This window comes from Cyprinus carpio, chromosome A1, assembly GCF_018340385.1.
Source record: "Cyprinus carpio isolate SPL01 chromosome A1, ASM1834038v1, whole genome shotgun sequence".
Lineage (NCBI taxonomy): Eukaryota > Metazoa > Chordata > Actinopteri > Cypriniformes > Cyprinidae > Cyprinus > Cyprinus carpio.
In genome coordinates, this window is record NC_056572.1 from 30,935,382 (window position 1) to 30,956,456 (window position 21,075).

The following is a 21,075-nucleotide window of genomic DNA, read 5'->3' on the forward strand; positions in this document are numbered from 1 at the left end:
ATAAAAACCACAACAAAAGCCTAAAAGACAAGGATAAACTCGATCCTCAGGGGAACTTCAACTCCATCAGTTCAGAAATGAACAATGCTTGATGAGTCAATATCAACTCCACATTAAATGTGTGTTCTGGCTGTAATGGTCTTTTTTTTGAGGTGATCCTCACGGAGAATATTGCACATTGGTAAATTCACACTAGGGAGCTACTTCTGTGTAACAGTTAAACCATCATTGTCTTATTATTTTTGATTAGGCCCAACGGCCACTGGAGACGAAACTGCGACTGAAGGAGAAGCTCACGTCAGAGCTTTTGTGCTTGCCCCAGGCACCGAACGGCACCACAATGATAGTGCTGTTGTCTTCAGATCCGTATTGAAGAGCCTGAGAGGGACAGAAGTGTATGACAAGGAAAGAACCTATGAAGTTATTATGCACATTTTACGCATTTTTAAACCTGCCACATTCACTATAAAGACAAGAATCAATGAAGCTGTACGAGTACTCTCACATCATGGTAACAGTACATAATATCACAGTATGGGTGTTTTTGCTGGATATTCAAAAATGGTTTAGAAATCAAAATAACCAGGAGTCAATTTTATTTGTGTCCTTTTTGTAAACAATCTACTGAATCAGCACTTTACAAAGGAATTGTTCTTTGCCTCATTTGATTACTTCTTTTTTTTATCTAGAACTCTGATACACACTAAAAAAATTAGCAATCATCGAACAATTTTATGTTCCCATAAAGGGCTGAAGGTTGTAATAACTAGAACATATACTAAAAAACTAATGGCGGAGGTTGGATTCTATGACTCACCTGCTCAGATATGCATTGCGCAGCCTCTTTAGGGTCGTTACATTGGTTAATGATGTCACAGATCTCCTGACTGTTCATGATGAAGTTGATGCCATCAGTGGTGAGTGCCAGAAAGGAGTCATGGACGTGATGCAACTGACAAAACAGGTTGACTTAAATCAATACAGCGCGAAATATAAATTGCATTTGAATATTTATTTACATTTTTTTAATTTTAAAGATTTTCATATTTAAAAAATATTTACTCAAATATTCAATTGAAAATTGTATGAAATGTATGCATACATACTAGGGCTGCAAGTCGATAACATTTTTTAACCTAATTACATGATATGTTGATTAATCTAATGAATCGCAAATTACATTTGGCTGTGAAAATACCCCCAAAAGATTATTTAAAGCCATTATTGTGTTAAATGAGAAATTATCAAGTAGACATGACAAATAGTAGCTTTAGAAAGAAAGATTTTTTTTAGGCTACAATGGCCTAACAAACTATAGAACATAAAAGAAGTTAATTTGAGAAATATTTCAGATTTTTTTGTTCTTGCAATGAAAGTCCTTGGTAACCAAAACAGCTTTGTTACCAACAGTCTTCAAAATACCATCTTTTATGTTCCACAAAAGAAAGTAAGTAATTCAGGTTTGAGTAAATGACATTTTTTTTGTGTGTGTGTGAACTATCCTTTAATGCTTTTTCCCCCATTAAAAAAAAATAAAAATAAAAAATGAAATACTCTAAATAAGAAACAAAAACTGCCAGCAGGTGGCGGTAAATGTCTTTATGAGTCATTCATTCATCTGATTCATTCAAAGCGTGGATGCATTCAGAAAATAAACACGCACAACAATCCTGCTATGGCTTTATAGGTAACATTTTTGTTGGCAAAACTGAGCAAAAACACTTGTACAGCTTCACTAATTACAGTGTTTGCTTTCTTTTTAATTATATTTTATTAAATATTTATTTGTGAAAATACTTTTTCATCTAAAGTATGTTTATTTTACAAGTATATTTATTTTTTAATCCATTTTCAAATTATTTAAAATTTCTTAAATATTAATTAAAAAAAATAATAATAATTACATCGCCCACTCTGCTTTCCAAGATATCTGCATCGTATGTTAAAAAACCAACATCGCTCGACCACTAGTTTTTACTCCAAACTCACTTCATAACGTCAGTTGTGTTTGAAATAAATCCTTCAGTGAGATGATGTGGCTTCTTATACAGAATAGGCACGCAATATTTCATAGTTTTCTAAGCAGTGATAAAGGCTGTGTCGATTAGCATTGCATTATTATTTACTTTATTATAATAAAAATTATAATAAGACGAACTCAGATAAACTATATATTGTCATAGTTGTGCGTTTAGTCGTCACGTTGAATAAAGGAAAGCAGTTAAATCTTGTTTATTCAGCTGCAGCCATAGGCATTTCCTGGATTTCTTCTGCGGGGTGTATTTGGAGTTTCCGCGCGAGAGCATCCTCTGGCCTTTGGTGAGAAATTTAAAGGGGTCATATGATGCTTTTTTAAAGATCATTATTTTGTGTGTTTGGTGTAACAGAATATGTTGACATGCTTTAATGTTCAAAAAACACATTCTTTTTCAAATAATGTACATTATTGTAGGCCCTCTATGCCCTGCCTCTCTCAAACGCATTGTTTTTTACAAAGTCCCTCCTTCCAACAAGAGCAGTCTGCTCTGATTGGCCAGCTGACCCAGTGCATTGTGATTGGGCGATCGCTGCAAGCACTCGTAGGAAATGTAACACCCCTTTCCATAATCGCGAGCTTCATCTCTCAAAATAAATGTAAAGACAGTTGATAATGTCCTTAGTTTTCCCATCAGTTAAACCCTGAAAGGGGAACAGAATCGCGTGACAGACACAGTGATGAAGCTCGTATGTGTTTGCAGTACACACGCTACGGACGGTTAAGACAGCTGACTCCACTGTGTGACCCTCTCTCTCTCTCACACACACACGCAGACACACACAAACACACGCACGCGCGCGTGAGGCACAGATACTATTTTAGGGGGGCATGGCAGAGTCTATTTGATAAAGAATATCTCTTTGGATTTGAGACTTTAGTCTTTGCAGCTTTACAGATCTTCTTTATTCACCAAGAGCTTGTAACACTCCAAAGAGAAAGGAAAAATTTAAATCGCATCATATGACCCCTTTAATACTGATCACAGAACCCAACTTCACTGAAAGATACGCATCACAATCACAGCTTCTGCCTAATTGCAATTTAATTCCGATTAATCGTGCAGCCCTAACTCATACAGGAGCATTTTTGCCCAAATATATTGAATTTAGGGCATAACTGCATTTATGGAGTTGTTGCCCTGCATCATATTTGTCCAAAGTCAACTGTATGAAATGAACATAACGTACAGGTATAGGGCAGGGCCAGCTATGAATTTATATTATGGTAAAAATACCTTTGTCATACAAAATAAAAATCTCAAACTGAAATCCAAATAAAAATTATGATAATTGTCAGTACATTTTGAATATGTGAAAGTGAATTTAAAAGAAAAAGCTCTCACTGAAATCCTCTTAGTCTCTGGTTCTGCAATGACACCTGACGTCTTGAGGTCGAAATCTCCAATGCTGCGTGTCATGGCCAGTCTGCCATTGACGTGAGGCTGACCCAAACTGTTCCACGTAATACAACCTCCAGTCTTCCGTATCCTTCGGAAACAAACACATGGTGATCAAAACACATGCGCTCTGCAGTGCGATGTCTCAGTCTGCTCACAGCAGTTAGTGTACCTCTCTTTTTCATCCTTTCTCTCAGGCGTGTGATCCACAGTGAGTTTGAGGGCTTTGCCTCTGCGGCACAGCATGGCTCGGCTGTCCCCCACGCTGCCCACCACCAGCTGGATCCCATCTCTCAGCAGGGCCACAGTGGCCGTGGTCCCTGCACTCAACAGAGAGGCTGTAACACACCAGAGAGCGAGGCACAATGGTTAGTTTGTGATGCGATGAAGGTCACAGAAACAGTATAACATGAAATATAGAGTTTGCATCTGTTTTATCACAATCACACACAGAAACTAAACAGCATTTACTTAGTCCTGTTCTTAGATTTATATGTAATGCTAGTGCACTATACTACACAATACTGTGCATATTTACGAGATAGGTACACATTTTTTGGTAATCAAGCGTCTGATAAAAACAACTGTAAACTGAAACAAAAAAAGGGAGTTTCCAAAAGAGATGATGTACTGGAGTGGTCAAGGCAAGCAGGCAGCATTGTGCCTTTTTGACTAGTTAAGGCACATAGGACGCACGTTAGAAAAGTAAAAACCATTGTTTAGGCAAAACGTTATGCTAAGCATAGAAAAAAAGCATTAAACAGCATAAAAGCAATTGATTTTAAGAGGTACATCTCTTTTTTTAGCAAATATCATTTCTTCACTGAAAATGACTCCCACAGTAAATATTCTACAAAGTGCTTTTCTTTGACATCAAATAAAACTAGTGTTATCCATACACACAAAAAAAAAACAAGCTTTGAACACAACAACTAATCAATCATTTTCCAGCAACCAACACATGTGAAGAAGGCAGAGCACAGTAAAGAGAGATAAAGAGAAAGACAGAAAGGAAAGAAAGAGAGAGAAAGGTCAGGAACCTTCCAAAAGTCCACGCAAGGACCCGCTGGAGCAATCTAACCCTCCGGCCTCCATAAAGGTACCGCAGAGCTGCAGCTCTTATAGGGGTAAGCTGGGTCCGCGGCTGTTGTAAATATAACACGCACACACACAGGGCAAGATTGGACATGTCACGCAGCAGGCCACACTAGTGGGCCGCACACTACATGAATATGATGGACCTAGTATAATCGTATTTATTCTATCACAACAACATTTCATATCCTTATAAACAAAGATGAATCTAAAAATTATTAATCTTTTTTTTTTTTTTAACTATGCGTTTATATTATATACTAAAGGTGGGACTCAAAGGTCATCTTTGATACTCTTTCAATTCAAGATGATGCTATAATTCCTGATGCATCAATTTTTTCAGCAACAGCATAAGGTGCAAATTTTTACTATATTAAGGTTTATGGGCTAAATCTCTTTTAAGATGAACAGAAATGGAATAAACGAGTGTAAAAACTTTGAGGTTTAACTTAAGTGAAGTTTGTTCATATCAACAATTTCAAACCACAAAAAACAAAAAAAAAAAAAAAAAAAAAAACAACTAAATAATAAAATACAAATAAATGCTATTACAAAATGAATTTTGACAACAATGCCACAGCGCAGATATCTGACTAGTTACGTCAACTGCCCAGTTGCAAGCGGAGTAAAGGAGCAAACATTTTCATTAAATTATTAATTTTGACAACACACTTGTTGTTTCATGTCAAATTTGTTTAGCAAATACTTTAGGAAAATCATTTAGGATATTTTTATAAAAAACAGCAACTATAAACCACAGTTCCCTAAATTTACATAATAACGACATATCAAAAAAAAAAAATCTGCCATTTATGTATTTATTTTTTATAATAAAAGGTTTGCTAATTATTTGCATTGTAAGAATACTGATGCATCTAGGAATCATTTTTTAACCCACCCCTAGTATACACAAGCATGTAATTGCTATCTATGTTGTTGGGATGGACGAATTTTACAGAGCCAAAGAGAAATCTGTGATTAATCATGACAAGATTATAAAGGTCTTCACTGTTCTGTATTAGGGATCATTGTCGAAATCATGTATTTAGTCTGCGTTGTCATGTTCTGTTCACAAATGTCCATTTGGCTCTGTTACATATTTACCTGATGCATCAAAGAAATACTTATTTAAGACTCTAAAACAACAGCTGAGAGACTAAGCATGCTTAAAAAAAAAAAAAAATCAGTAAAATATGACCTACCATCTGCACTGAAGTGAAGATGCCTTGCTAACGCTTTGTCCACCTCAAGAAATGCTTTGGTTAAAACTAATTCCAAGTTATCTTCCTTCTCTGCAATGTCTCTGAAACACAAATTAAAAATGCAATATAAACAGTAAATTATTCTGAAACACCACATGCCCCAATTCAGAATGCCATAATGGAATGGTTTAAACATTTTTAGATTCTCAGTCCTCTTGAATTACTTCCAAGAACTAGTCTCATGTTAGTAAATACAGAGCTTGCGTCACAACAAAACGCTACGTGAGTAAAATCATGAGCATTTGTTGTATATGAAACACCTTACATATTCTTGCCAAATTCAGATATAAACAGATATAAAAAATAAAATACAAGCCCACGAATTAAATATTTCACCCAAAAATTAAACTCTCAGGCCATCTGAGATGTTGAGTTTGTTTCTTCATCTATACAGTTTTGGAGAAATTTAGCATTACATCACTCTGCAGTGAATGGGTGCCGTCAGAATTAGAGTCCAAACATCTGATTAAAAACATCATCACAATAATCCACAAGTAGTTAATCTCTCCAGTCCATCCAACTTTTGAAGCAAAAATCTGTGTGTTTACATCAAGACATTCTTAATTTATAATATTAATAATATTGCTTTATCCAGAGGAAAATTTTCTGAATCAGGAGAGAAATATACTGGTGGGTTTTGATGTGAGATGAAAATGGATTTGTTTCACCATTCACTTTTCTACATGGAGCTTTTCATTTCATAAGACATTAACTGATGAACTGGAGTCATGTGGATTATTGTAATGTTTTTATCAGCTGTCTCAACTCTTGCTCTGATGGCACCCATACACTGAAGAGGATCCATTGGTGATCAAATGATGTAATGCTGCTGAATTTCTCAAAAACTGTTCTGGTTAAGAAACAAACTCATCTACATCTTGAATGGCCTAAGGGCGAGCAAAATCTCAGCAAATTTTTATTTTCAAAGTGAAGACCAAAATTATTAGAACACTAGTATTTTCACCAGAAAATGGTTTTAAGTCAGTTATTTCTATCTTTTGCTGTAGTGTGTCAGCAGGCAAAATGAATGTTTGGAAATGTAAACTTTTTTTAGTGCTGTAATAATTTTGGCCACCACTGTAGTTGAACTATTCCTTTAGAACCACTGATCCTTACTTAATATGCTTCTCCATGTTTCTGTGGCAGAAGTCAGCAGCCTCTGCACCTCCGTGCCCATCAAACACTGCAAAGTACATGATGTTGTCCGTCATCTGCGATAGCTGATAGCGGTCTTCATTCTCCTTCCGCTGGCCAATCTGCGATGCACAGCCCACCTTGGACAGGCTAACTTTGGGAATAGGTTTACCATATCGGATGCTCGACGGAAGCAAGATGGGCTCATCAATGCGGTTGTCCCAGATCCCAAACGAGTCCCAGGTAGTTGGAAGCCCACTGCTGTCCGGATCAAAGCGAGAGTTGCTGCACCGAGGAGATGATGGCGTGTGTAGAGCCCGTTTTGGGTCTTGTTGGTGGATGCCGGTTAGGCCGAGGGCAGCCCTGCAGCAGACACGGGATCCACTGAGCGTGGCATATCGCACGAGAAGAGCCACTGACATACTCAGTGACAGGATACCAAACTTTCTGAACAGGCAGTAAGAGTCTAAAACAAAGGGCCCTTAAATATGCTTCAAAAATCAGGGCAGAACGTGGGTACACCAGTCTCTGTAAATATTCAGTCTTGACCAGGAGTTCTCTGAAAAACAAGGAAAAGAACAAATTAATGACTTGCCCTAAGGCTTGTTAATCCCTAGAGTGTACATACTATGCAACATGAAGCACGTAGCTTTCAGCCGTCTCAAAACGTAGCGAGATGCCTAGACAGACAGCAAGTTTTAGTCACCTATGATTTATAAAAATAGCTACTTAGATAGTCAGCTCACTAGGTTTTAAAACACAGCCTTTGTTTGAACACTAATAATATGCTTACAGCCCCTCCCACTGAAGGCACTGATAAAAACATGAGACATATGTATATAATAATGCCTAAAAATGTTGCATAGGTAGTCAGCTGGTTAGGTTATAAGACAGCCTTTGTTTAAATACTAAATAATGTGTTTACTGCCTGTCCCAATGGAGGCATTAAGTAACACTACAACTGTGCCCCACCCCCTATTTAATTCATACTACAATTCATACATTATAAACACATAACCTGCAAAAACAACATCAATACAGTGATTTCTAATAGGAATAACCAAATTATAGACACACGGGCGAAGAAACAAGAAGTTAAATATGAACAGAGGGTAAATAAAGATGACGCAACACTCCGCTTATATAACAACATGTTAGCAAAACCTTAAAACCGCTCTTTTATTCAAGTTTTAAACAAAAAAACGATAACGCAAAACAGCTGAAACGATTATAAATGATACAATAAGAGGATTATTGAGCGTAAACATTGATCGCAACAAGCAAAATAGAGATGAATCCTCGAGCTTTCGGAGCTGGCGCTGCTAGCAAAGGAATTTCGCAAAAGCAAAACGCGAATTTTGTACAATTTCTAGACTTTTATTTGCTACTTACCTTTAATTTGTATGATAACAATGATATCTGGTATGTATCTGTTTAACTTAACGGGTTAATATATATGTAATTTTGTACAGTAGATAATTTCTTCTCGGCGTCACTTATTTTTAGCTGCACACAAGCCGCCTATCTATGAAGGAAAATACATTTGAGCCAATCAGATCCCTCTGTTTCGTCGGTGGGGTTCAATCAGTTGATTGGCCCAGACTAATGTAATTGACATGGATCTAAACCAATGAGCTAAGCGAAACTGTAGTAGTAGGCGTTCTAAACTCAGAAGCTTGTGGATATTGTTTATGTTTTAATTGCCTTTGTAAAATGTCTCATAGCGATTAAATATTAATCTAAATTTAATCATACAGAGAACTATTGACATACAAAGCTTGAAGAGGGATGTTATGTTATGCAGAATGACAGACACGGTCACCATTCACGCTTTTGTATTGAAAACATGAATGTGAATTGTGACTTTGAGTTTTCATTCCCTGGTATTTTACCTAACATCACCTTTATATTCTGTGGGAAAACTGAAAGTCATTGTGGACAGGTTGTCCTATCCCACATCTAAAACAGTTTCTTTTGTTAAAAACGACTAATACAGAAGATGAGATTCAGTACTTTCATTTTGTGGGAAGTCGAATAAGTATCGTTTAACATAAAACCAGCCATTCCGGTTTAAATTTCGTGTTTGCATTTTAACATGAGTGTGTTGCTCAGAGCAGGATGCACTTCAGAGAGACTCTGCTGGAGTCTGATCGTCTCGTGCATCAGCTGTGATCATGTTGTGTTTTTGGGGAGCGCAGGTCAGAGAGGGTTTTGAGCTGGTAAAGCCTGACCAAGTCAAACATGGCAAATGTGGATTACGATCCTTATGTCCGAAAACTGCAGTTCAGGACATGTCAGCTGGCAGGATTTTTGCTGGATTTATCCGGGATGGGAAGGTCTCGGTCCTGAGATTGCGCAGTGAAGACTATGATCATGATGGAAAACTAAGTATGATACACTAATGACACATTGTGTCATAATTGAAAGTTGACATAATGTAAGATAAATGCCATATATTTATATTTGAGAGTACATGATCTACTGATACTGTATGCTTATTAATGACATCATAATGAAAGTGTGTTTGTTTATTTTTATAGTATGTACAGAAGTTGAACTGATGAAAATAATTTATTTACTCCAGAGCAACTACAGCTAAAGAATAAAATCAGACTGATTGTCTGTGGAGCAGATGATGCGGTGCTTCTTTCTGATTCAGGAAAAGTTCTCATTATGGACAAATCTACTGTGTGCAAGTATGTTTATAGAGATATGACAATATAAATGACCATAAATAATAATAACAAATATCTATCTGACAGATTGTCTTGTCTCTGCAGGCCTCTCAAAGGTCTGGAAAACAGGCAGGTGATTCAGATCGCATGTGGAGACCATCATTCTGTGGCACTAACTAACGGTATTCACAACTATTCAATCTGCCATTTTGCTTTCATCTTTTGACGTCTCATGATTGAGATGAATTGATTGAGATTTGAGTGTAGATGTTCAGAGCTGGTGCTCTTTCAGATGGTCAGTTGTTCGTATGGGGTGATAACTCTCATGGTCAGCTGGGTTTAGAGAAAGATCATCCCGGCTCTCCGTCTGCTCAACATGTTCAGAGTCTGAGTGGGGTCCCGCTGGCTCAGATCAGCGCTGGAGGAGACCACAGCTTTGTGTTGTCTCTCTCTGGAGTCGTGTTTGGATGGGGAAAGAACTCTGCTGGACAGCTGGGCCTCGGAGACACTACAGGTCTGATTATTTCATCGTGTAAAAGCTAAATTGTAACAGTATAAAACTACATATAAATGTACTAAATTTGTGCAATACTGTGTCAAATCTATTCAAAGCATGAATATGATGTATTTGGAAGTGATTGACTGTTTTACTACCACAGACAGACACGTCCCAACGGTTGTAAACAGTCTGAACCGGAAGAAAACTGTGTCTATCTCATGTGGAGGGGAACACACTGCCACTTTATCAAAGGTACTATGGTCATAATATATTAGCTTTTATACTGTATTTAGCATAAAAAGCAAGCTGGAGAGAAAATAAGTATTAAATGTTTCATGTTTCAGGGCGGCACAGTGTTCACATTTGGATCTGGAGGTTCTGGTCAGCTTGGGCACAAATCATTTAGAGATGAACATCATCCGCGGGTGGTTGCTGAACTGTGGGGGTCTGAAGTGTCACAGGTCACATGTGGGAGGTAAAGACTGTTCATAAGTTTTATTAGCTATCAGCATCTAAGAGCAATAGTACAGATATTTTTATGGACTGTGCTATGTCTTTAGCGCTCATACAAAATTCCTCACATGGGTAACATGTCTGATGTTTGAGTTCTGCTCAGTAATTAGGCTTTTGATTCTTTCATTCATAAAGACATCACACACTCGTATCAGTCACATCGTCAAAGATGATCTACTCATTTGGATGTTGGATCCATGGGAAGCGGGGAAATGGCAAAATGATCAAGAAGTTTGTGCCTTTCCCTGTGGATCTGTCAACACGTAATTAAAAATCATTTTATAGCAATGGTCCATTTTATTATCAATATTTCTTTAATATTCATGATGATGCTCAGAGATCTAAATTAAGTATTTGTTGCACACAGAATATAATCATGACTATACGATTGAAAAACTCGTTGCTGGGGAGAATCATTCATTTGCCTTGTTTTTCAAAGTAAGACATGGCAGTTTTCATTCATAAATAATTTAAATTATTGCTGCACTGTGATTACTTATATTTTTTTCTGTAGGAACTTGGTAATGAGTCTGCGATGTCTAAACCCAATCCTAGTAGAGGGATCGTGACATTAAATGAGAGAATGATTGACCGCTGGGTGTCTGAAAGAGACTCGTGGGTAACAATAAAGAGGTGTGTGCTTGACTCAGTTCTATAGACAGAGGTTCTGTTTTCATTTATGTGTAATTAAGAAAATATTGCCAAAGTGTTTGTCAGTTCTTGTCTGAGTTTTGCTGAAGGATTCAGCAAATAGATTTGACTTATAAGTAGAGTATGTTAGAAGTCCTACTAGTATTTAAGTGGCCTGTAATTTATATATGGTAGGGTAATGCATATAAATGGACTATATTTACAGGGAAATAACAAAAGTGTTCTCCTCTGCTGCCTGTTTGAATGGAAGTTTTCTCAAAGCAAGGTAATTCAGAAGTAGATATGTCTAGCAATTTTTGAAGCCAAAACGAATCTGCTGAAAGCATCACAAATATTTATGTACGTTTTTCATTCATCAATAACAAAAAACAGAACTTTCAAAAAAATCAAAAACAAATTTAAAAGTTAATAAAAAATTAAAATCAAATATCAAAGGTAATAATAAATCCAAAATATTAAAAGATTCAATAACATTTAATAAAGGTGCTGAACGGGGTTTCCTATCATATGTGTAGCGTCTATTTACTTTTTTGTTTACTTTCACAAACTTAGAGAACTAAACTGTAGACAACCTGAAATGCCTTTAATTTGTGTATCTCAGGTAGTGAAGGTGGTTGAACAGATGCTGCGTTCTCTGAATCCAAATCCAGTTGGTGTGGAATCGCTGAGAATTTACTTTCTCGTCCCTGAGCTCATCGGACGTATCCAGAAACAACAAAGAACTGAACTCACCGAAGCTCTGGCCTCCAAAATCCTTCAGCTGGATGCTGATTCTCACAAGGTGTTAGGTAAAGCTTAAGATCTTTCAGCCTTTGACTTGTGTTTTTGGCCCTGTTGCATTTGTCTAAGTATTTTTATGTTATGTTCTCAGAGAAGTACTGGTCCAAACTCCCTGATGATCGGCTCAAAAGCCTGGTGAAGATATTTCGTAAAGCATCTGCTGAGCTGATTGGCCAGATTTCTCGTGGTAAAATCAATCAGGATATACACTTGGAGAAGTTTTTAAAGATCCTTCAGATGATCTATAAGGTGCCTTTTTTAAACACTGGATCAAAGATGAATTTTAATCTATCACTGTATAATAGTTGTTTATACTTTGTTGTGAAGGTCTGCTGCAGTGCTAACAGAGACATCCCAAACAGGGATTTCATCATTCATGAGATCAATGATCTACTAGATACGGTAAGAACCAAAGTAATTGTGAATTCTGCTGCACAGATTTTTTTTCTTTGAGGAATACTAAAATACAAGAAAATTTCTACATCAATAGCTGCAAGCCACCATGGCATACCTGGAAGACTGCAATGATGTCTTGGATATAGCTTTTAAAAGTTACTACATTGTGAGTATTGAAGACTTCTAACATGATACATATGAATATTTGCATGAACCTTTTATGTTTTTTGTTTAATAACTTTAAGAAACCTTATATTTCTCCCATGCATCTTTCTTTCAGAGAACTATTAAAATATTATTCAAGTTCCCTTTTGCGGCTGATACTGCATCTAAATGGAGAATGTTTCGTGTAAGTGACATATTTCATGCTAATCTGAGGGTATGTTTACATGACAATGATGTACTAAAAACTGAGAAGCTTTTCTTTGGATTTTTTTGAAAAGTTTTGGCAAAACAATCCTCTTTCACACAGATCTGAGCTATGTCACTTTGGAAAGAAACACTATGCACCTGTGCAGTGTGCAAATACCTATACTGATCACATGATATGCATGTGCACGACGTCACGGTTTTCACAAATTCACATTTTTGTAGTTTTCACGGATATGATATTGTTTTCAAGAACTTGCACTTTGAAACCTGTTCTCAAAAGTTTGCATTTTCAGACCCCAAAAATGCTGTAGACGTGTAAATGAACGGCCAAAGCGCATAAAAAGTTTTCCATTTTTAGTTTTAGAAAACAGTGTCATGTAAACACCCCGAGAAAGTTATCATTTTATGCAAATACCCAGCTAACATTATTGTACTTTTTTTGTACCTGAGGAACGAATGGATACAGAGCATTCCAGACTTATTCATATATAATGACAATACCAACATGTTGCGCATAAACAGGGAATCATTGTTGACGGACACACTTGAGTATCTCAGACAAAACATCCACTCATATTTCCATCGATTGGAGGTAAATGGAATAGCACTAAAATTCAAAAGTTGACAATTTGAAACATCTGATATGCCAATTTACCATACTGTAAGGCTTCGTTTTTTTTTGTTGTTGTTGTTTTGGTAAAAATGTTTTCTGTCCAGGTGGTGTTCATTGGGGAGAATGGAGTAGATATGAGGGGTTTATCGGCAGAATTTTTCTCCCTTCTTTCCCAGTCTCTTCTGAAATGGGAGAACAAGGTGCTGGAAGTCCATGAGAGTTCACTGGTTTGGTTCAATCCTGATGTAAGTTTTACACTAAACATTCCTTGTTCTTTCAAATGTGGTCTTTCTCATATATCTCATACAAGTGCTGTGATTCTTGTGTCTTTTCAGGACATGCAAGCTAATAGAGATTTTTACTATCTCGGTGTTATCTGTGGAATGGCGCTGTACAACCATCATTATATAAACATTGACTTCCCACTGGCCTTGTTCAAGAAACTCCTCCAGCAGAGTCCCACTCTGAATGATCTGGAGGAACTATCTCCTGTGGAGGCCAGGTAAACGATTAAAGACTACGAGACATTAGACTTTTTACATTGTAGGTTTCACAGTGTTTCAGAGCAGGTCATACTTATAATTGTATTTCAAAAATCTCATTAGAAGTCTGAAAAGCCTTCTTGAGGAGGACGAGGACGAGGTAGTGGATATGCTCTTTTTGGATTTCACGGTAATACAGTTTCTGTGGTTCACTTGTATAACGGTACACAACTGTTATTTTAAAACTGACATTTTTGACCCTTGACCATTTGTACATTTGTGCTGTTATTTACCTCCTCCAGGTCAAAGGGCAAGAGCTCATTCCAAATGGAAATCAGATTCCAGTGACCAAAGTTAATAGGTAGAATCTGTTTGTTCTACATGTAATTATCTATCTATCTATCTATCTATCTATCTATCTATCTATCTATCTATCTATCTATCTATCTATCTATCTATCTATCTATCTATCTATCTATCTATCTATCTATCTATCTATCTATCTATCTATCTATCTATCTATCTATCTATCTATCTATCATCTCAACTCTTCAAACTTATGTCTCTTATATCTATCTTTGAATTTTTTAATCAAGCTTGTCTTGATAAAATGTTAATTTTCTATTTTTCCTTGTGATGTTATGCAGTTTTATTAAATCACTTTGGTACATTTCTCAGATCAGAACTGAAATTCTCAGATAGTTCAACATCTACATCATGTAGTCACTTGTGCAGATCAAAAGCAACTTCTCATTCTTTTGTACAAGTTGCGAATGATTTTGTATGTTAATGCGACTGATTATTATTATTACTGATAATTGTCTGCAGTTTCCTACAGTTGTTTATATGTTTATCAAAATATGTTATACTGGTTCTCTGTTGAATAGGCTTACCCCCAAAACATCTAATCATTAGTTCATTGCTTAAGCCTTTCAATTCAAAATGTTTAAACTAGTTGTCATAATCTGTCAAGCATATTTTCATACATTTCTATTATACTTTTTTTTTGTAAATGTGTTCTGAATTAATGAATTGATACAGGCTTTTGAAAGTAATCCATTGTATTGTACTGTTTGTACAAATTGTTTTGAAAAATTCACATATTGGTTTGCCGATGTTCAAGAAATCAAAGTGACTGAGAAAAAACTGAAAAATACTTCAATGAATTATCCATTACTTCTGAATGGATATTACATGAAAAAACAACATAAAACAGAGAATTTAGCCTGTAGATGCCTGATTTTGCAGTGCTGGATTTCCTTATGTTTCATTGCAAAGTTTCATTTCATTTGCAGGCAGAAATACGTGGATTTGTATGTCGACTTCGTTTTCAACAAGTCAGTAAAAAGTCAGTTCGAGCATTTTTCAGAAGGTTTCTCTAAGGCCTGCCCGTTCGATGGCTGGAGCATGTTCCACCCCGAGGAACTCCAGGAGCTTCTCCACGGCTCCCCTAAATACGAGTGGAAGGAGCTTCAGCAGGTAAACGTGTTCAAGAACTTGCCATGTTTTGACTTTTTAAATGTTTCAAAGTACCTGAGTTTTTCTGCTTCATCTTCAGTGTGCTTCCTATGAAAAGTGCTCTGCCTCTGATGAGCTCATCAAGAACTTCTGGACTGTTTTCTTTGAGTTATCTGAAGAGAACAAGAAGAAGTTTCTGAGTAGGTTTTGTCTTGAACATGAATGTCTTGATGCATCTACATAAGGAATATCATTATTATTTGCCTCACATTATTTATTTTTCTCTAGTTTTCTTGTATGGGACGGACCGTGTACCTGTGGGAGGTTTCTCAAAGCACTCTCTGAAGATTTTACTGTCAGACTGTCCTGATGCAGATGACCGACTGCCAGAGGCCCAGACCTGTTTTGGCATATTAATTCTTCCCAAATACAGGGATATCAACACACTTCGTGACAAGCTTATACACGCAATCAGCTTTTGTGAGGTTTTTGGACGAGAGTAAACTTCCCTTGAGGTTCCAACCCCAAAATATATGAAGTCAAGCATATGTTTCTAAACTTTGTAGCTTATTAGTTTTAAATGTTGCTGTTATTCAGTTTTGCCTGATTTTCTTTCATTTTCAATATAGATGTTACTCTTTTGTTTAATGTGGTCACATTATTTTTGTAAATTTATAGTTGTCATAAAAACTGTAAAAGAAATTTTAGGCTAAATAATCACAATATGAAAGCTACACATTTTCTATTTTATATGTAGCATTAAAAATAATGACCTTTCATTGTTTATGCTTACAGCTGGAAGAATAACTTAACTAAAGCACTTTCTAATTTTTAATATTATATAATATAATGTATTAATATGTGGATATTCTGGTATGTCAACTTTATAACCTGTTATTGATTGTTTCTTCAACCATATTTAATTGCTTCAATAAAAATACATGTTTTAGTAAACACTGTAGGTAGGCGTTCATTCATAATCTGTTTTGTTAATGGGTTTGAGCCAATTATCAGCAGATGTTTCTTCACTGTTACTGCTAAAGTCCTCCCAGCACTTTTCCCTCATTGAGGTGGCTGGACAGCGTCAGAAAAGTAATGAAGCATAGAAACGTTCACACGAAACAGCAGAAATTCTTCCTTTTGAACAAGAGTAGGCTACATCTGATTTTTATTATTTTCTTCATTGGCCATTTGAATTTGTAAAAAAAAAGAGTTATGCAGAACAGAATTACAAGCTTCACCATCCACTTTTTCTGTATGAAAAACAGATGAATAATGGAGACTTTAGTGAGTTGAATGTGTAGTATATGACTAAAACTTGCCAACAGAATTTTGGGCGAACTATCCCTTTAAATTTTAGTTTCGTTTTCCAGTGACGTCCTAAGATATTCTCACATACTTTCACTTTGTGGGAAACTGAACAAGTTTCGTTTAGGCTGAAACCAACAATTTTCTGCTTAGCTTTCGTGTTTGCTTTCAGTTTGGCATGAGTGTTTTCGTCAGTCCAGGAAGGAAGAGACTCTGCTGGAGTCTGATCTTCTCGTGCATCAGCTGTGATCATGTTGTGTTTTTGGGGAGCGCAGGTCAGAGAGGGTTTGGGGCTGGTAAAGCCTGACCAAGTCAAACATGGCAAATGTGGATTTTCTGGAATACAATCCTTATGTCCGAAAACTGCAGTTCAGGACATGTCAGCTGGCAGGAGTTTTGCTGGATTTATCCAGGATGGGAAGGTCTCGGTCCTGAGATTACGCAGTGAAGACTATGAGCATCATATAGGTATGATATAATAAATGGCGCTTTGTTTTATTCATATTGTTAAATTATAACCACATAGGTTAAAACATAATAATTGATAATATATGCAATGAAAACATAAATATATTTTAATAATAAAACATGGTTTTTATGTTAATAAACATGTTTATAATATTTAAAATACATTGGCCCATATTTTATTTGCTCCAGAATCACTAGAGCTAAAGGATGAAACTGATGACAGAATCAGACTGATTGTCTGTGGAGCAGATGATGCGGTGCTTCTTTCTGATTCAGGAAAAGTTCTCATTATGGACAAAACTACTGTGTGCAAGTATGTTAATAGAGATATGACAGTATAAATGACCATAAATGATAAAAACAGATATATATATCTGACAGATTTTCTTGTCTCTGCAGGCCTCTCAAAGGTCTGGATAACAGGCAGGTGATTCAGATCGCATGTGGAGACCATCATTCAATGGCACTAACTAAGGGTATTAATAACTATTCAATCTGCCATTTTGCTTTCATCTTTTGACGTCTCATGATTGAGATGAACTGATGGAGATTTGAGTGTAGATGTTCTGAGCTGGTGCTCTTTCAGATGGTCAGGTGTTCGTATGGGGTGAGAACTCTCATGGTCAGCTGGGTTTAAAGAAAAATCATCCCAGCTCTCCGTCTGCTCAACATGTTCAGAGTCTGAGTGGGATCCCACTGGCTCAGATCAGTGCTGGAGGAGACCACAGCTTTGGGTTGTCTCTCTCTGGAGTCGTGTTTGGATGGGGAAAGAACTCTGCTGGACAGCTGGGCCTCGGAGACACTACAGGTCTTATTTCATCATGTAAAAGCTAGATCAGTAACCATATGAAATTACATATAAAGGTACTAAATTATGCAATACCGTGTCAAATCTATATCAAAACATGAAAATGATGCATTTGGAAGTGATGAATTCAATTCACAATTCTTGTCACCAAAGACAGACACATCCCAACAATTATAAATAGCCTACAATTTAAGAAAACTGTGTCCATTTCATGTGGAGGGGAACACACTGCCACTTTATCAAAGGTACAGTATCATTATTTTCTAATAATAATAATTATTATTATTATTACATACAATTAGGTCCATATATATTTGGACACAGGCACAATTTTTATTATTTCAGTTGCTGACCAAACATATTCATATAGTTGCAGTTATATAATGAATACAGGATTAAAGTGCACACTCTGATCTTTAATTTGATACTATTCTCTTCAAAAATTGGAGGAAAGGTTAAGGAATTACAGCTATTTAATATGTACCTCCCCCTTTTTCAAGGGACCATAAGTCCAGGACCATAAATTGGACCATAAGGACCATAAAGTGGACAGTTCACTCAAAATCTGTTTCATGGACAGATGTGGGTTATTCCTTCATTATTTCTACATCAGTTAAGCATTTGCATTTGGAAGCTGTTGCGGTGAACCCACATCATGTGGTCAAAGGAGCTCTCCATGCAGGTGAAACAGACAATTGTTAGGCTTCAAAAAGAAAACAAATCCATCAGAGAGATAGCAGGAACATAAACAGCCAAATCAACAGTTTGGTACCTTCTGAGAAAAAAAGAACACACTGGTGAGCTCAGCAACATAAAAAGGCCTGAATGTCCACAAAGGACACCAGTGGTGGATGACCTGAGGATCCTCTCCTTGGTAAAGAAAAGCCCTTTATCAAGAGAAGACTGACCCTGTGGCCTCATATGAGGACATTATATTTTTGTGAATTTCTCTGAGACTGTACATGCACAGTTTAAAGCCTGGATGTCCTGTACAGACCACATTCAGGGCTTTTCAGAGATACCAAATGACCACTGCCTCTCCTTGGTAATCAAAAATGTCTGAAATTAATTTAGTGACACTCTTATGGAATTATGATAATATTTTATAATTATCATTTAAGTCTATCTAATTTTTAAATTGTGTGTCATAAATCAACATCTCAGGAAAATGTTATGGGGTTTCAAATCAAAATATGACCTTCTGTTACGAAACAGGACGTTGATTTCATACATGTCCTCATATGAGGACACCGGGACTAAAAGCATGTTTATTACACATTTTGGGAGACATAACAAATGAATAGGAAAATTAATTATATTTCAATATTCTATGAAATATTAAATATTATTATGAAAATCTTGTCAATTATTACTCCCATTATTACACTTCTTTTTTCATTACATGTTGCCCCAAGAACACATTAATATGCAAATTAGATTTAGTTTATAGATACATTGTATATAATGAGAAAACCCGTTGATGGCCATTTCACACACATTTTGCAGAAAGAAAAATAATATATGAAATCATTCTGTTATAACATAGCTGAGAATCATCTTTATACAAAGTTTGGTAAAAAAAAAAAAAAAAAAAATTTAGTACAACTAAAAATGTACTGGTGATTTAAAAAATCAATTGTTTTTGCCTATTCATGTTCATTCATGTCTTTTTATTTTTCTGAAGAAATTGAGTCCCGGAGTCCTCTAACGAGGACATAGCGTAACTTATGAATGAAATGTCATTTAAAAAAATAAATAAATAAATTAACATTATTTTTAATGCTCTAAACAATGTAAAGACATGGGAAAAAAAATGTTTTCCTAAAACTTTATTCTCGGGTCTTAAGAGGTTATGAGAGCAAATACAGAGGGTTCACCAAAAGGTTCAAACAAGGCCAGATTAGACTTTTCTGGAAAAGCATTCTTTGGATGACTGACATTAAGATAAACCTGTGCCAGAATGATGGGAAGAAAAAGTTGGGAGAAGGCTTGGATCCGAAGCATACAACATCATCTGTGAAACACGGTGGAGCAGTGTGATGGCATGAGCATTTACTTCCAGTGGCACTGGGTTACTGGTGTTTAGTGATGACGTGACAGAAGACAGAAGCAGCCGGAAGAATTCTGAAGTGTACAGGTACAGTATATACTCTCTCCCCAGATTCAGCCAAATGCACAAAATTGATTGGACTGCGCTTTATAAAACAAGTGAAAATGACCCAAAACATACTGCAAAAGCAACCCGCATCCCGACTGAGCATGCATTTCCTTTGTTATCCAGATCAGCATTGTACAAATTTGTATTCCTTCTGAAATGAATGTTTTTGTCCATGCTGTGTTCATTTTCATTTAAACTTCACTTGAACTGTTCATTCTAAGTTCATTCTCAACTATAATTCTGAAGTGGCTGATTTTCATGTTCATTCAGTTTATGCTGTTTTTGATCTTCCTGCTCTGCACTGCACTACAGCCCCTTCAGGGTCTTGGCCCCGTATCGCTGCTTGCAGCTATATTTATGATTATATTTATTTGTCCAATTACATTTCAGCCCCTGAAAATGGGGGATCTGTGTATAAAAATGGTTGTAATTCCTTTTTTATTTTATGTTATATTTTTGTTCAACACCTTGAATTAAAGCTTAAAGTCTATGCTACAATTTCATCTGGATTGTTTTATTTAGAATTCTATTCTGGTGGCATACAGAGCCACCAGCCAGAGAAATTGTGTCAGTGTCCAAATATATATATATGGACCTAACTGTACTATTTTAAAATGATAAAATATATCACGCTTCATGAATTATGAGATGTCTTGCCAGTGTATGTAAAGTAACAATATCTGAAATAGATGCTGATGTTATGGCTGTATCATTAGGGCGGCACAGTGTTCACATTTGGATCCGGAGGTCGTGGTCAGCTTGGGCACAAATCATTTAGAGATGAACATCATCCGCGGGTGGTTGCTGAACTGTGGGGGTCTGAAGTGTCACAGGTCACATGTGGGAGGTAAAGTCCAATCAGTGTTCAGAGAAATACTACAGATCTTTTTATGCACCTTAAATCTCAAGCAAACATAACATAATGATAATTCCTTACAAGATATATATTAGCCCTAAAACAAGTCTTTT

At 36.3% G+C, this 21,075-nt stretch overlaps 3 protein-coding genes across 5 annotated transcripts; 2 read left to right on the plus strand and 1 right to left on the minus strand.

The window, feature by feature from the left end:
• Nucleotides 1-245: 245 nt before the first annotated feature.
• ppm1kb (protein phosphatase, Mg2+/Mn2+ dependent 1Kb) lies at nucleotides 246-8,460 on the minus strand. Its single transcript, XM_019079751.2, has 7 exons — nucleotides 8,318-8,460; nucleotides 6,908-7,484; nucleotides 5,732-5,832; nucleotides 3,607-3,772; nucleotides 3,381-3,525; nucleotides 818-952; nucleotides 246-378 (listed from the first exon to the last, which is right to left on the minus strand). The coding sequence occupies exons 2-7, from the start codon at nucleotides 7,345-7,347 to the stop codon at nucleotides 247-249; spliced, it is 1,119 nt and encodes a 372-aa protein (XP_018935296.1). The 5' UTR covers nucleotides 7,348-7,484; nucleotides 8,318-8,460; the 3' UTR covers nucleotide 246.
• Nucleotides 8,461-8,837: 377 nt separating this feature from the next.
• Nucleotides 8,838-16,313, plus strand: LOC109068846 (probable E3 ubiquitin-protein ligase HERC4). The gene is made up of 23 exons (XM_042761825.1): nucleotides 8,838-9,313; nucleotides 9,510-9,621; nucleotides 9,706-9,782; nucleotides 9,893-10,114; nucleotides 10,260-10,351; nucleotides 10,444-10,574; nucleotides 10,748-10,875; nucleotides 10,980-11,050; nucleotides 11,127-11,245; nucleotides 11,469-11,528; nucleotides 11,771-12,051; nucleotides 12,135-12,292; nucleotides 12,371-12,445; nucleotides 12,534-12,605; nucleotides 12,720-12,788; nucleotides 13,254-13,403; nucleotides 13,529-13,669; nucleotides 13,760-13,926; nucleotides 14,030-14,096; nucleotides 14,209-14,267; nucleotides 15,202-15,385; nucleotides 15,465-15,564; nucleotides 15,653-16,313. Exons 1-23 carry the CDS (start codon nucleotides 9,100-9,102, stop codon nucleotides 15,865-15,867), a joined length of 2,964 nt encoding a protein of 987 aa, XP_042617759.1. The 5' UTR covers nucleotides 8,838-9,099; the 3' UTR covers nucleotides 15,868-16,313.
• A 454-nt stretch (nucleotides 16,314-16,767) lies between these two features.
• On the plus strand, nucleotides 16,768-20,978 carry LOC109068844 (probable E3 ubiquitin-protein ligase HERC3). Of its 3 annotated transcripts, none has more exons than XM_042761946.1 (6): nucleotides 16,768-17,140; nucleotides 17,330-17,453; nucleotides 17,540-17,616; nucleotides 17,727-17,948; nucleotides 18,102-18,193; nucleotides 18,464-19,121. In XM_042761946.1, the coding sequence occupies exons 1-6, from the start codon at nucleotides 16,924-16,926 to the stop codon at nucleotides 18,563-18,565; spliced, it is 834 nt and encodes a 277-aa protein (XP_042617880.1). In that variant the 5' UTR covers nucleotides 16,768-16,923; the 3' UTR covers nucleotides 18,566-19,121. The 3 variants fall into 3 exon arrangements, with proteins under 3 accessions (XP_042617880.1, XP_042617887.1, XP_042617870.1); XM_042761953.1 differs by having other exon boundaries at nucleotides 16,770-17,140; nucleotides 18,449-19,121; XM_042761936.1 differs by lacking the exon at nucleotides 18,464-19,121 and adding an exon at nucleotides 20,823-20,978 and having other exon boundaries at nucleotides 16,771-17,140.
• Nucleotides 20,979-21,075: the final 97 nt, after the last annotated feature.